The 15,177-nt window shown below is 33.4% G+C and overlaps 1 protein-coding gene across 1 annotated transcript; it reads left to right on the top strand.

Moving 5' to 3' along the window:
• The first annotated feature begins 1,232 nt into the window (after positions 1–1,232).
• Positions 1,233–3,416, top strand: LOC131044684 (cullin-1-like). Its single transcript, XM_059210887.1, has one exon. The coding sequence runs from the start codon at positions 1,233–1,235 to the stop codon at positions 3,414–3,416; it is 2,184 nt and encodes a 727-aa protein (XP_059066870.1).
• The last annotated feature ends 11,761 nt before the right edge of the window (positions 3,417–15,177 follow it).

Consider the following 15,177-nt stretch of genomic DNA (forward strand, 5'->3'; position numbering starts at 1 on the left):
TGATCCTTATACTAAATTATACTTGTATTTAGGTCATGTACATGTATTTGCAATGTATAATGTCAAATGAAAAAATGTTGGGATTGAGATACCATTTAGCTTTCAATCTTATATATATTCCATGTTTTTTTAACATTCTTAGAAAGTTCCCTTGGATTCTAGGGCATAATTAGAAAATAATTTATGATAAATATTCATCATAAATATCATTAGTCGCTATATGTAGTTATGAAGGAGGTGAAGTTGGAAATGATTGTCATGAAGCTATTTTTGATAAATTCTCAAAATGGGTATGAGAAATGAGTAGTGTAACACCTTGCATATTTTTGGGGGTCTCATATGAGCTAGGTGATGAATTTGTATGCATACCTTAGGCTATGATCAATTATGAAGGAGTTACAAGTCAAAGATACTATCTATTTTCGGAATGGAGAAGATTTTTACCATTTGTGAGTCATTAGGAGTTACATTTTCTATTATCTAAAGAGCCTCTTTATTTCAAACTTGGTATGTTTTGTATTTTATAATGGTTTGATGGTACTTTATTTTGAGAAACCATTTGTGGTATTCATCTCCCATTTCTCTAAGTTGCATAAGTTTATCTAATAGATATATCCATGTTGTTAGAGTATCATCAAAGTGAAAAGAATGTTGCTATGCTAAATGTATCTCTTTACATTGAATAAAATTATACATTCTTGCCATGTTTCTTGTGTAGTATTTTTTCTCGAAAATGTTTTTCCATACAAAATTTGTATTCATATGACTTGTTGATTTTATTCTTATTTCTAATTATATGCAATTTAATATAATCATTGCAAGATATTCTCTAATTAAAAATTTATCTTATAAAAGATTATAATACTAAAAATATTCTAAACTGAATAGAAAAATTGATTAAAATAAATGGCAATCTATATTATAAAAAAATGATAAAAATAGATGTCAAAACAACTTTAAACAACTTGATTTTGAGAAATGCATAGAGGAGGTCTAATATAAGAAGTTTTCATCAAGAAAAAAAAAACAAGAAGTTAAAATCCTACTATCAGCCTTGCCATACGTCATGGGGTTTGAGCTTGGGATTCATAGCTCGTCGGCCTAAAATTTCGTTGTACTTCATCAAATCCTTGGGTCTACTTATACAAGTATGTCTGGCTCAAAATTTAATCTATTGTGGTTTTGGTTAGGGAGCGAAGCTTAGATTTACCCGCAGAAATCCATAAAGAATGATGGAGATGGAGGAATTGGATCCTTTACAAATTGTAATTGCAAAGGTCAAGCAAATCGTTGAAGGGAAAGTCCCATTTGGTCCTAATGAATATTTGGAGATTTATTATCAAATCTATATAAAGTTCAACAAAGTGAGTTCGCCGACGATGCAATCTGAATATAAAAAAGCCTTAAAAGATCATATCAATTCAACAGTTGTCCCCGCATTGATGGAGAAGAAAGATGAGTTTCTCTTAACAGAAATTGTAAAGCAATGGGAATATTACAAAGAGATGGTTAGCATTCTATCCAAAATTGTGTCTTTAAGATTCAACCGTTTGTATTCTTCGCTCTTATCAAAATCCGAGGAAGCTGCTCGGAGATGCTTCCCTGAAACAGTCTACAATGAAGTTTTGTGCAGTAATGTGCAGGGTACTATGATGGTTCGAATTAATAAAATGCGCGAAGGTGAGAGCGTTCTTGATGGGACTGTATTAAAAAATGTTGTGTGTATGATGTGGGATTTTGGGTTGGACTACTATAAAGATTTTGAGGTGTCCGTTTTTGAAAATACCAACATTTACTATTCCAGCAAGACTGCTTCATGGATATGCGATTATTCTAGTCCAGATTATTTGGTGAAGGTTCTTAGGTATTTAAGGTTGGAGAAAGAAACAATTGCAATGCATTGTGTGCATCAAAGTAGCCAAACAATGTATCTTGAAATGGTAGAAAATGAACTTCTTTGCAAGCATGAATGCCAACTTTTGAGGGAAGATTCAGATTGTCATCCATTGTTGAAAAATGAAAAGATGGATGATCTTTCAAAGATGTTTAACTTGTTTTCTGGGATAGATAAAGGCATTCAGCTCATGGCCAAAATATTTAGACAGCATGTTACCAGGCATGGTACATCCTTAGTTAAACATGGAGGGCAAATGGTGGCAGAGGCATTAAAGGCAAATAATGGAAAAGAAGTGATTGCAAGTGTAGAAGATCAGTTTGTGAGGAGTGTTATTCAATTGAACGAGAAATACTTGCAATGTGTGGAGGAGAGATTTATGAACCACTGCCTTTTCAAAAATGCACTCATGGCAGCCTTTCAGAGTTTTTGCAATCAACAAGTTGCAGGAAACAATATTTGGGAATTGTTGGTCACATTTTGTGACAATATTTTGACAAATAGAAACATGAGATATTCAAATGTTGAAGATGCCCTTGAGAAGGTCTCAAAGATCTTTCCCTGCGTTTATGACAAAGACATGGTTGCAGATTTTTATAGGAAGAAGCTCGCAGATAGGCTTTTGTCCCATAGAAGTTCAAGTGCTGATTATGAAATAACCATGTTAGTTAAGTTGAAGTTTGAGTGTGGAAGACAATTTACATCTAAACTGGAGGGCATGCTTACTGATTGGACATTGGCAATGAAAACCCAATCCGATTTTGAGGAATACCTCAGTCAGAATCCTGTTCATCCACGCTCTGGAATAGAATTCTCTGTGACAACTCTGACATCTGGCTTCTGGCCAAGCTATAAGTCACCTGATTCACTTGTCCTTCCTGTTGAAATGGTGAGACATTTACAGTCATTCAAAGAGTTCTATAATAGAGAAAAAATGAACAGAAGGCTAACATGGAAATATTCTCTTGGAATATGCATTATTATTGGAAGATTTGACCAAGGTGAAATCCAAATAGCTGGAACCCCTTGTCATGCAAGTGCACTATTGTTGTTCAATGAAACAGAGAGGCTAAGTTTTTTACAAGTCAAATCCCAGTTGAATTTGGGAGTTGAAGATACAATTGCATTGCTGAAATCCCTTGCATGCTCAAAATACAAAATCTTAAATAAATTACCTGATACCCAATCTGTGATGGAAACAGATTGTTTTGAATTCAATGCAAAATTTTCTTGTAACAAGAGGAAGATCCGACTTCCGGCACCCACAGCCAAATTAAAAGAAAATGTTGGGACGTGTGTGTTTCAAGATAGACATCATATAATTGATGCTTCGATTGTAAGAATTATGAAGAGAAGGGAAACAGTAGCTCATAGGGAATTAGTGATGGAATGCAATGGGCAGGTTAAAGACATGTTCAAGCCAGATATGAAAGAAGTTAAAAAGAGAATTGAAAATCTCATAGATAGGGAATACTTAGAGAGAGATAAAGAAAATCCTGACATGTACAATTACTTGCCTTGACATAGGTTTAGATGGTTGAAGATGACGCGCTCAGAGTGATTTGAAGTGGTCATTGGCCATACAATATTTGGTCCAAATGACATATTGTCTCATTAAAGTCTTCCACAGCAATAAAGTACTCTTCTATCTCTGCATCTGAATCATACTCAATGTGTTGAACGTCCAACAACTTGGCCATACTTCGATCTTGTAAAAATGCTCTGGTAGATATGTACGAAACATATGGAAGCATCGACAAGGCAAGTGAATTGCTTAACAAAGTGATATTTATAAAAAATTAAAATATTTTTCTAGTTTTTATTCTTAACAAAGTGATACATCAAAATACTATTTTCACTTAGTTTTGTGAAGGGTTCGAAAAAATATTAGTAATATTAAAAATGTTAAGAATATTTAATAAAATTTATTAGTTAATTTAATTATATCAAAAAATAATATTATTTTACATTAATTAGATTAGATTGAGAAAACTATATCAAAATATGCAAACATGTCTATGCTTAAAGTGGTATTCTTTATAAAATCAACATAATTGTTACACTTTTATTACAATAAATTGGTGTAAAATTGATAAAGAACCTGAAATCAAGATTGTATTTCAAAATTAGATAGACAAAAAATAGATTTAAATAATAAGATATTATAAATTAAATTGTTTTATCTTTTATGCACATAACTTAAATTATAAAATTATACTTTGTATAGTTCTCTATAAGCGTAACCCTTGGAGCTCAAGTGAAAACTTGGGACACACGCAGTTGGGATGGCTAATTGAAGTTTTCTATGATAATAGTATTTACTAGAAATTGCACCTTAATGTGCAATGGGTACGTCGAATAGATGTGGAAAGTCAATAGGGAGAGATAGGGATAGAAAGGGGGAGAGTTAGAGCAGTGTAGAGCATGAGAGAGGGGGGAGGAGGTAAGGAGACAAAGATGGTGATAGAGATGGAGATGGAGGAGATAAATATATTAAGAAGAAGAGAATGTAAGAGGGAGATAATATTGTAGATAAAGATAGATATAGGAAGTGATATACAAAGAGGGAAAGGGAGAGAGATATAGGGGTATAGATTTAGTGATAGAGATGGAGTTGGATATGGAGAGGATAAAGGGATGGAGATGGGAGAGAAAAATATTCTAAGAGGAAGAGAATGTGAGAGGGAGAGAATAATCTAGATAAAGATAGATATAGGAAGTGGTATATAGTAAGGAGATGGAATAGAGCTGAATATAAAGATATAGATGGAGATGGAATTGGAGAAAGAGAGGAATATGGAAAGGAGAGGGAGATAATGAAAGAGAGAGATGTAGAAAGATAAAAATAGATATAGGAGGTGATATATATAGAGAGGTAGAGAGAGGGGAAGATATAGGGGTAGAGAGAGATACATATAGATATAGATGTTAAGATAGAGTGTTAGAGACATGGATATATAAGAAGATATGGAAAGAGAGGGAAAGGGAGAGAGTGAAAAACATAAAGAAATAGAGAGATAAAAAATAGATATGGAGAGAGAGCGAGAGTGAGAATAGTTGGGATAGAGAGTGGGAGAGATAGGGATAGAAAGAGGGAGAGAGAGAGAGGGGGTGAAGATATAAGGATGGAGATAGAGATAAAGATGGAGGAGAGTAATATGGAGAAGTGAGGGAGAGATAAAGAGAGAGGAGAGAGGGATATATAGAGGTGGAAGAGATAAATATACAAAGAGGGATATAGAAGGAGAGATTTTAAGATAAAGATAGAGATAAGTGATATATAGAGAGAGGTAGATAGAGGGAGAGATATAGGGCTAGAGAGAGATGGAGAGATAACAAGATAAAGATAGAGGGAGAGATGGATGAATAAATATGGAGAGATGGAGAGGGAAAGAGATATAGATATAAAGGTCTAGGAAAAGAGAGAGGGAGACATATCTAGAGGTACGCATGATGATATAGTGAGAGAAGAAGGAGATAAATAGATAGACAGAGGTAGAGATATAGATGAATATAGTCAGAGATAGGGAGATAGAAAGGAAGAGAGATAAGGAAAAATATAGATACATATAGATAGTGAGATATAGAGAGAGATGGAGATATAAGGAGATAAAAAGAGGGGGAGAGGTAGAGAGAGATACAAAGACAAAAAATAGAGAGAAGTAGAGATAGACAAATAGAGATGGAGGGAGGGAGAGAAAAATAAGGGGGGGGAGAGAGAGAGAGAGAGAGAGAGAGAGAGAGAGAGATGGAAAGATATGTCATATATAGAGAGGAGAGATATATAGATAAAGGGCAACATAGAAAAATAGAGAAGGATACAGAAAGAGAGAGGGAGATAGGAAGAGAGATATAAAGGGAAATCTCAATAAATAGAGAGGGAGGTATAAAGATATTGAGAGGGATAATAAGAGAGGTAGAGAGAGATATGGAGTTAGAGGTAGAGATATGGATAGAAAGCAATATAGAGGAGCAAGAGGGAGAAAAATAGTTCATGTAATAAAGAGATACAGATAGAAGGGAATAGATATGTAGTGAATAAGAGAGAGATAGAGGAAATATTATTTCTAATGTGATAATTATTGTATACTAGAAATGTGGGATCATCCTGCACATGGAAGAAAACACCTCAAACACACACATGAAATATTGTATTAGAGTTAGTAATCACAAAAACATATTAGTGAACCAAAAACTCTCAAAATCATTCCATGCTCCTCTATCCCTAAAGATCCTTAAAATTCAATGTGTCCCTCACTTGGAAGAGCACTTGATCTCTTGGATGTCAACCTAGAGAACGAGATTTAAATGGTGATTTTAGGATCAAAATGAATGCAACTAAGATCCTAGTTAATGGTGAGATGATGATATAAATGAAAGCTAAGGATGCAAGATGAAAAGCTAGTTATTATCAAGATGGTGGAGATGATATGAGGGTAAGTTAATTCCAAATTGAAGATTATGATGAGATAATTAAGCTAGATGAAGATGAAAAAGTATTCAATTGATATGCAATTTAGGCTAAATGATCTAAAACCTAATGAAGTTAAGTTAAATGTTATGATGCTAATGCTAGAAGACTTAGATGCTTGAAGATGGTAAATGAGCTCCTTGATAACCTGGAAAATGACAATAATTTGGATACACAAGATTGGGATCCTTGTATTGAAGAAATGAGTTCTATTTATAGGAAAAATAGAAGCATGGATGGTTGAGATTGAGTAATCTCAACAAGAGCTAGGATTGAAAGTTATCAATCCATGGGAGAGATTCAACCCAATCCCAAGTTGACAAATGTCACCTTGAGAGGGCTTGAGAGGATGCTAAACAAGCATTAGATGCTAAGAAAGCAATTAGGGATAACCTCAAGGAGTGACATCATTGGATAATATCATCAACCAAGGAGGCGTGCTATTACCCAGGAGGTAAACTCTTATGCAACATGGGAAAATGGTTAAAGGGACAACCATCATGGCTAAGTGGTGTGGGCTTGTAAGAGGAATTAAATGCCTTTTGAAGACTTTGGAGGCTAACTTGCTCAAAGAGGAAAACCACTATTAGTTTATGTAAGAGCCTTACATGTTTGGAAGACACAACAAGTTAACTTGTTGAAATAAATAGTCTTAAATGCTTTTTGAAGACTTTCTTCCAAATTTGGAGAAGTGACTCCCCCAAATTTAGGGACAAGACATTATTAGGAGATTTGAGATGATTAGGATGGGTTTAGGAGGTTATAGAAGGATGACTAGGGTAATAATGGAAAATGTAGGATTTTGCAACTGGGTGAGGAAAATAGATATTTTCGCAAATTAAATTGGTTTAATTTAGCCAAAAGGGATGCAACTTGCATTTGTAGGATTTTGCAAGTGGGGGAACTATTCACAAATAAATAATGATTTATTTATTTGCAAAGTGGTTTTTCAATTAAATATGAATTTAATCAAAAGGGGGAAAATGGATTTTAATCAAATAAATAAGATTTATTCAATCAAATGGCTAAGGGTACTTAATCAAACCTTAGTTTAACTAATAGGCTAGTCTAGAAAAAGGAGATTTAATCAAATCTTTAATTTGATAAAAAGGTTAATTAGAAGAATAGGAATGTTAATTAGGTCTTAATTTAATTAGTTGGAATAATTAGAGATAATTAAATGAATAAAATTCACTTAATTCATTGTGCAACTTTTAGGTGTCTACAATTATAGTAAATTTTTAGCACAAAATCCCTATATTGGAATGTATTGCATTCCCTATACGAATTGAATCAACTAACAATGTACATTGATGGTCCAAGTTTATGGAGATACGTGTAAGATGATTACAATGTCTAAAGGTGATGGACTACTATTCATTGGTTTTATTTATATTTTAATTTTTTCCTACATTTTTTAACCAATTATTTTCTGCTCAGCAAGACATTGATATATTTTTTCGATGGTATATCTATACCACTCTTCATGTAAAATGTTCCTAGTTAATATGAGAATGAGAACAAGTGTATTTGATCAATGTTGAAATAGACTAAGTGCATTGATCTTGATAAGGCCATTTATTAATGAAATCAAGTTTTTACAATCCATAGAATTATTGTATCTTCTTTTCGATTCGATTGTATTCACCATTTATAATGCTAAAATTTTGTGAACATGAACGAATCCAAAAGAAACTAAAATTAGGCCATTTATTCTAGCGCTCAACATAACATATCTAAATGAAATCTGAAATCCACTGCTTACCTAGGTGGGACACATTATAGTTAGATCACGATAGACTTACTTGGGAGAATTAATTAGCATTTCCACCTAGATTTATTGTTAATCATGTGGAAAGGTCTCAATTCAATATTAAATATGGTCAAATGAACATCCAAATGATGGATAGATAGTGTGGCGTAAAGTCTATGTACTTCCAAAGTGAAAGAGAAGAGAAAAAGAGAGAATGAAAGAATTATTAAATTTAATTTTAATAACATTTAATTATTATTTGTAATTTCATAAAAATATCATAAATCATTAAAATAAATTTTAAACTTAAATCTAAATTCATCATTAAAATTCAATGTCAAAATCTAAATGGCAACAAAATAGTAATTTATAAAAATAATAATAAATAATCTTTTTATTAAATAATTAATTAATTAAAATAAATTTAAAATCAAAATTAAAATATATCAAAATTGAAATATTAAAAAAAAATAAGCAATAATTTTTTTATTTTTTTTTGATTGGTAAGAGGCTGAGGCCAAGAATTTTATTAATCATTTTTGAAATTATACAATACTCCACTCGTGCGGGCGCGTAGGAAAGAGTGGAGGCGAGAAAACCTCTGGCCTTGCCTGGGACCATAGTCCAGCAAATCATTTATAATAGTTTCATATTTAATACATCATCACCCCAGGCCAGGGTGATCAAGTGGGAGGGTGTTTTTATTTTTCCCTTCCCTTACAAGCCCAAAAGTATTGTTTTCAATAATCGTTTAATCATTTTCCTCAACTTCTGGCGGTTTGGCTCTGAAGTTGTTCTTTGGTTATTTATAGTCTCTCCTTAATTGCCCGAGATAAACCTATTTGGCCTACATTGTTAGTTTCTCAAACACTTGGCAGATTTGTTAGTGTCATCCAAACATTTATATCATTTGAAAATTCATCTGTAAAGCTGGACACTTACCACCATACAATTTCCTGTAAAAACCTATCCTTTCAGATCATGAAATAAAGAAGTTTAAGAAACAGAATTGAGATTCTGATTACGATTAGGCTGGAACAAGATTGACCAGTGACCCAACCAGCCAAATAATCTCCAGTTTACCAAGTTTTGTTTATGCTCCTAGATGCTATCCTTAATAAAGGATAAGATACAGGCTACAACAACAAGAGTAGGTAAAGGAGATTCAATCATATCGACCTTCCCTTCCCTGTAGATTTATAGCAAAGAAGATGATGAAATAAATGGATATTCAAATTTTGCATGTTAGCCACATATAATCCACCATCTGAAGCTATGATAGGGGGATGTCAAAATATAGAGAACTTCAACAGGTGGCATTTGAGTGCTACAACCATTATTTACTATTCAAAATAAATCAAAATTACCCATTCTGATATGATCACCACTAATGTGAATAAATACCAATAAATGCATGCATCCAGATGCTTGTAAATATCTAGAGTATCTATTCAAATTGCTAGGTTTTCAAAACAAAATGCTAATATATGTCTATATAATAGATATTCCTTCATGCCTATTAAGTCTCAGTAATTTTTAGGATTAATATCAAACTAATTTAGTGTCCTATATGTCACTTTAGTTTGTTTTTTAAGATTCAATACTATTTGCTATCTATGCCCTGGTCTCTGTTAACTACAGATTTAACCCTATTTTACTTAGAAATAGTAATCTACTATGATCACCCCTGTAATCCAAGTCTTTAGTTACAATATCATCCCATGCAAAATAACTCTGTTTTATTTTCAAAAATGGTCCCAAGCACTCCCAGAAAGCCGATCCAATTCACTCTGACTCAGAAGATGAGGTAGAAGCATTCTCATCCTCCAGAACCAGGCCCTCGGCTTTAAGGATGTCCTCAAACCAAGTGGGTTTTGGAGGGTGTCTCACATGAAATAAGAAGAGCAAAAAGTTGACATTTCTATTGATTACCTCAAGCCTTTCCTCGAAGACAGGCACGCCATCCATGGAGATGATAGGGAATCGAGGAACCGGCCTGTTATTTCGAATGAGAATATCATAATTCCATGGCCGAGGGATAGTCCACTCGTTGTCAATATTGATAAAACCTGCTCCAGGTCACCTAAGATAGAGGCAGTGAAGACCTCTCTATACAGAGCACTTGTATCCTCACGATTTTTGGTCAGTCACAACAAGAAACATGGCAGCCACATCCGTGTAGGCCCTGGTTCTGTCAAAATTTTAGAGAAAGTCCGGGCCCAAGATGTTCTCAACTGCATCAATCACTAGGGTATGGGGAAGATGCATGATGCGCTTGAGGCGATCTCTAGTAATGGCCCCTTCAAAAGCCATTTACCTCTTTGTACTGCAAAGTTTAATCGGGGTATCCATCACCTGTTTATCCTCAATTCTGGGTCTCTGTAATATTATAGAGCTTCTCCTATTAAATCTGAAGCTTTGGTGAATAGTCGAATGAGTTAATGATGTAAAAGAGCTAAGTTTGCTCATTCTTTCTAAAAACATGCACACCATAACCCACTTTGGATGGATCTCATTGGATACAAAATAGCGCATATCCTTGAATGATGCGCCGTATGTGGTAAAATCGTATTGAGGAGCCGGAATTAATTTTGGCAAAAGAACAAGCGAGTATGCCTCACATCAAAGCCCTAACATATCATTATTATCAGGATTTCGTGGGGATCATGCCAGCTATGATGTTCAAGTGCACCTATCTGTGGGTTTATTAATCTATAATTGCTTAGTTTTAGATATGAGTACCACCGCCCGCTAAGTTAATGATCGGCCTCTGTTCTATGAGTTAAAGGATGTATAGGCCTCTAGGTGTAGTGCTCATGATTAAATGCTAATCCTTAATCTTGATGAGAATTTAATTAAATCAAGTTAAAGCTGAAAAGTTCTATAGTTGTTTTTGGCTGAGATAGAATAAACTTTAAACATGAAAATGTTTACTAATTAATGATATTGATTTCAGGTTATAAAAATGAATTAATGAAATAATATATATATATATATATATATATATATATATCTAAATCTGGTGTTGTATATATATATGAGTTTTTAAATATATATGTATATAAAATATGTATTTATATATATATAAGTATTTGAAGATTATATGAATATGTATATGAGTGTCTAAAGTCTTAATATGAGTAAATTTTGATCTATTTTTTATATAAGTGTAAGTTTCGGATAATTGCCATGAGAGATATCTTTGAAATAGTCTGAATCTTGGAATCTATATATATTTGAATATCCAGATTAATATATATGAAATTATATATGTAAAATATAATTATTTATAAATAGATTATATATATACTTGTATATATATATTTGTCTATATATATATCCCTCTATAACTGACCATATATATACATACAGATATATATATTGTCTATTTTGTATGAATAATTTAAAAAATATATGTTTATATATATATTTTTATAATTAAAATATATGATTATAAAATATATATACCTATATATGTTTAAATATATATATATATATAATCAATATATATATATATATAATAAATATATATATATATAATAAATATATATATATAATAAATATATATATATAAAATATATGTTTAAATATATATATACATATATATATATATATATATATGTATATATATACATATATATATATATATGTATATATATACATATATATATGTATATATGTGTATATATATACATATATATATGTATATGTATATATATGTTTATATATATGTATATATATATATGTATATGTATATAAATATAGATGTATATATATGCATGAAATAGATGATGTTTATATGTAAATATGAGTGAATATGATTTTAAGTATATGTCTATATATATTTGTGTTTATATATATAAATGGATCTATATATATATATACATAGATTAATAAGTGTGTATGTTGACTTGTTTGATAATTAATTGGAGGCTTCAGAGTTTGAGAAGGTTTTGACAAAGTTGTTAAGAAAGTTAGTCGATTCCTATGGAGCCTTAGATGCTTATAATCAGAGGAATTAGGGCTTGGCTCCTACTGATTTTATGAGTAAGAGCCTCTTATATGACAGTTAACATGTAGAATGAAGACTATTTATGATTAGTTGTAATAATTGTTTTAAGGGTTGATGCTGGGAGCTACATGAATTATTGTCTTGCCATCAGCTCCCATGTTAGCGAGGGAGTCAACTCTTTTGTTGCCTTCCCTGTAAATATGATTAAAGATGACCCTGTCAAATGTTTTAATGTTTGTCATTATTTTTGCCAGGGAGGCATTTAGTTTCCAGTCAAGCATAGCCCCTTTTCTAAGGGCATTGATGATTATGGCCGAGTCTCCTTCAATGACAATCCTCTTGATATTAAGTATAATGCCTAAATTTATTCCTACAAGAAGTGCTTGCATTTCTGCCATATTATTTGTGTATATGCCACAAGGTAGAGCCATAAAGGCCACCTCATCCCCATTTGAATTGTGAAGGCTACAGCCTAGACCCACTCTCCTAGGGTTACCCCTCGAGGCTCCATCAAAGTTTAATTTAAACCATCCACTATTAGGAGGGAGCCACTTACATTCCTTACGTGACAACCAGTTTGATGGGGGGCCTTTACCAATGAAGGGGGGAATCTTTAGACCTTTCCATCTTAGTTTCATTTTTTCATCCCAGTAGGTCATGTTGACATCTCTCTGATAATTTAAGGTTTGGTTATTTATTGTTTAAACTATGGTGGCTTCAATTTTATTGGTCAATTGATACCATTGCATTTTGCTGTCTTTAAAAATCCTCCTATTTCTTTCCTTCCAGATTTCCCAGATCATGATGGATGGGGCAATGATCCATAGATTTTCAAACATGCTTCCTATATTCCAGATTGGCCAGGCGTGGAATAGATCAAAAGTATTATTAGGAATAGGGGTATACCAAATCAACTAATTTCTTAACCAACCCCAGCAATTATGAGCATAATCGTAGGTTACTAGGAGGTGATTGGAATTTTCTTCTTCCTTTTCACATAATGGGCACCTACTCGGTCCTTCATATCCAAGTTTCCTAAAGGTGTCATTGGTGAGGATTTGGTTTTGAATAGCCAACCATGCAAACAGACCTACTTTCAGAAGGCACCTTTTATCCCAACACAGAGTTAAGGGTAGATTGGAGTGGGGATTATGATTTTTATTTAGCATATGTTTGTAACCCTCCTTTGTTTCATATCTTCCCTTTTTGGATCCATCCCATATCAATTTATTTGTATCAAGAGATAGGGCAACATTTCTTGAGGCTAGGATCTTAGACAGGAGGGATCGCTCCTGGGCTGGAATGTTAAGATGATCCATTGATTTCCATCTCCATTTTTTCAGACGCCCAATGCTGAATTCTTCCATATAATCTTTTACATGAATACCCCAGAGTTCTTCAAGGGTGGGTATGATTGTATTGAAATTATGAAGAGTGTTGAGGGGGGGATGGGCTCCCTAGGAGTCTCTCCAAAAAAGGGCATCCTACCCATTGCCAATGCACCAAGTTAGCTTGTCTGATATGATGCTTCTACAATCTTGCATAAAGTTCTAGATTCTAAAGCCCTTAGGGGGGTGAGCAATCCTGAAGATGCATATAGGATCTAGGTTATGCAGATATTTGTTATATAGGGTGCGTGCCCATTTAGCATTGGGGTTAGTATACATACGCCAAACTAACTTAGCCCCCAATGCTTTGCTCTGGATGTACAGGTCTTTGATGCCCAAGCCTCCCATCTCCTTAGGTAGGCATATCCTATCCCAAGCGATCAACGAAAGTCTAAATTTGTCTTCAGAGCCTTGCCAGAAAAAAGTTCTTATGTGTCTTGTAATCTCCTTTCTCTTAGATGCGGGGAGATCCATACATGAGAGTTGGTAAATAGGCATAGCCGAGAGAACCGCCTTGATCATAGTGGCCTTTCCCACAGAGGATAGCCATTTTCCTTTCCATGAGGATATTCTGTTTGTAATTTTGGAGACAACCTGATTCCAGAGATTGGAAGATCTAGTACCTTTGTCTATGAGGAGTCCCAAGTATTTGCATGGCGATTCTCCTGGTTTATATTGAAGGATTTTAAGAATTCTCATTTGTAGTTCTTTATTTGTGTTAAAGAAGGTTACATTAGACTTCATAGTGTTAATTTATTGACCCGAGATGTTGGTGTAGCTATTCAAGATTTTTTTAATTGTTTTTGCCTCAAAAGGGCTACTCGATCTAAACAACATGGTGTCATCAAGAAATTGTTGATGGGTAATAGGCTCCATGTTAGAGGTGATTTTAATACCAGTTAGCTGAGCCTTTTCTCTGGCCCAATTGATCATTCTCTCTAGTGATTCTACCATTATAATGAAAAGAAAGGGGGGTAGGGGATCCCCTTGTTTGAGGCCTCTAGAGATTTCAAAGAAGCCTTCTGAGGCCCCATTGACTAGGATTGAAACCCTAGGAGTGGCAATACATTCAAAGACCAAATTAATCCATTTCTTATTAAACCCAAAAGATTCCAGACATTTGCAAAGAAAGTGCCAATCTACTTTATCATATGCTTTTTTAATATCCAATTTAATCAGCATAATTGGTGCTTTATTGTTTTGTATTGTATGGATAGCTTCCCGAGCAATGATTATACCATCATAAATGGATCTATTAGGCACAAAACCTATCTATTCCTCACTAATTAATATGGGGAGGAGGGTAACTAATCTATTTGCCATTGTTTTTGTGAGTAAATTATAGAGAGTGTTGCATAGGGCTATTGGGCAATAGTCCTCAAAACTATCCACAATCTCCTTCTTTGGGATTAAGGCTATGAATGTATTGTTAAGTTCTTTGAGAATTTTCCCTGAATTTCTCATCCCTTCTAAGGCCTCAGTAATTTCCTTGCCCATGAAGCCCCAACATTTTTGAAAAAAATGAGCTGGGAATCCATCAGGACCAGGAGCCTTATCTGGACCCATTTGAAATAAAACTGATTCTACTTCTTCCACAATTAGTTTTTTGTTAAGCATTAGGTTGTGTTCTTTTGATATTAATTTCGGGATTTTTAAAAA

This window comes from Cryptomeria japonica, chromosome 1 (genome assembly GCF_030272615.1).
Source record: "Cryptomeria japonica chromosome 1, Sugi_1.0, whole genome shotgun sequence".
NCBI classification, from domain to species: domain Eukaryota; kingdom Viridiplantae; phylum Streptophyta; class Pinopsida; order Cupressales; family Cupressaceae; genus Cryptomeria; species Cryptomeria japonica.

Bases quoted from the DNA above. Each gene is read 5' to 3' on its own strand.
- LOC131044684 (XM_059210887.1), top strand. From the start codon at position 1,233: ATGGAGATGGAGGAATTGGATCCTTTACAAATTGTAATTGCAAAGGTC.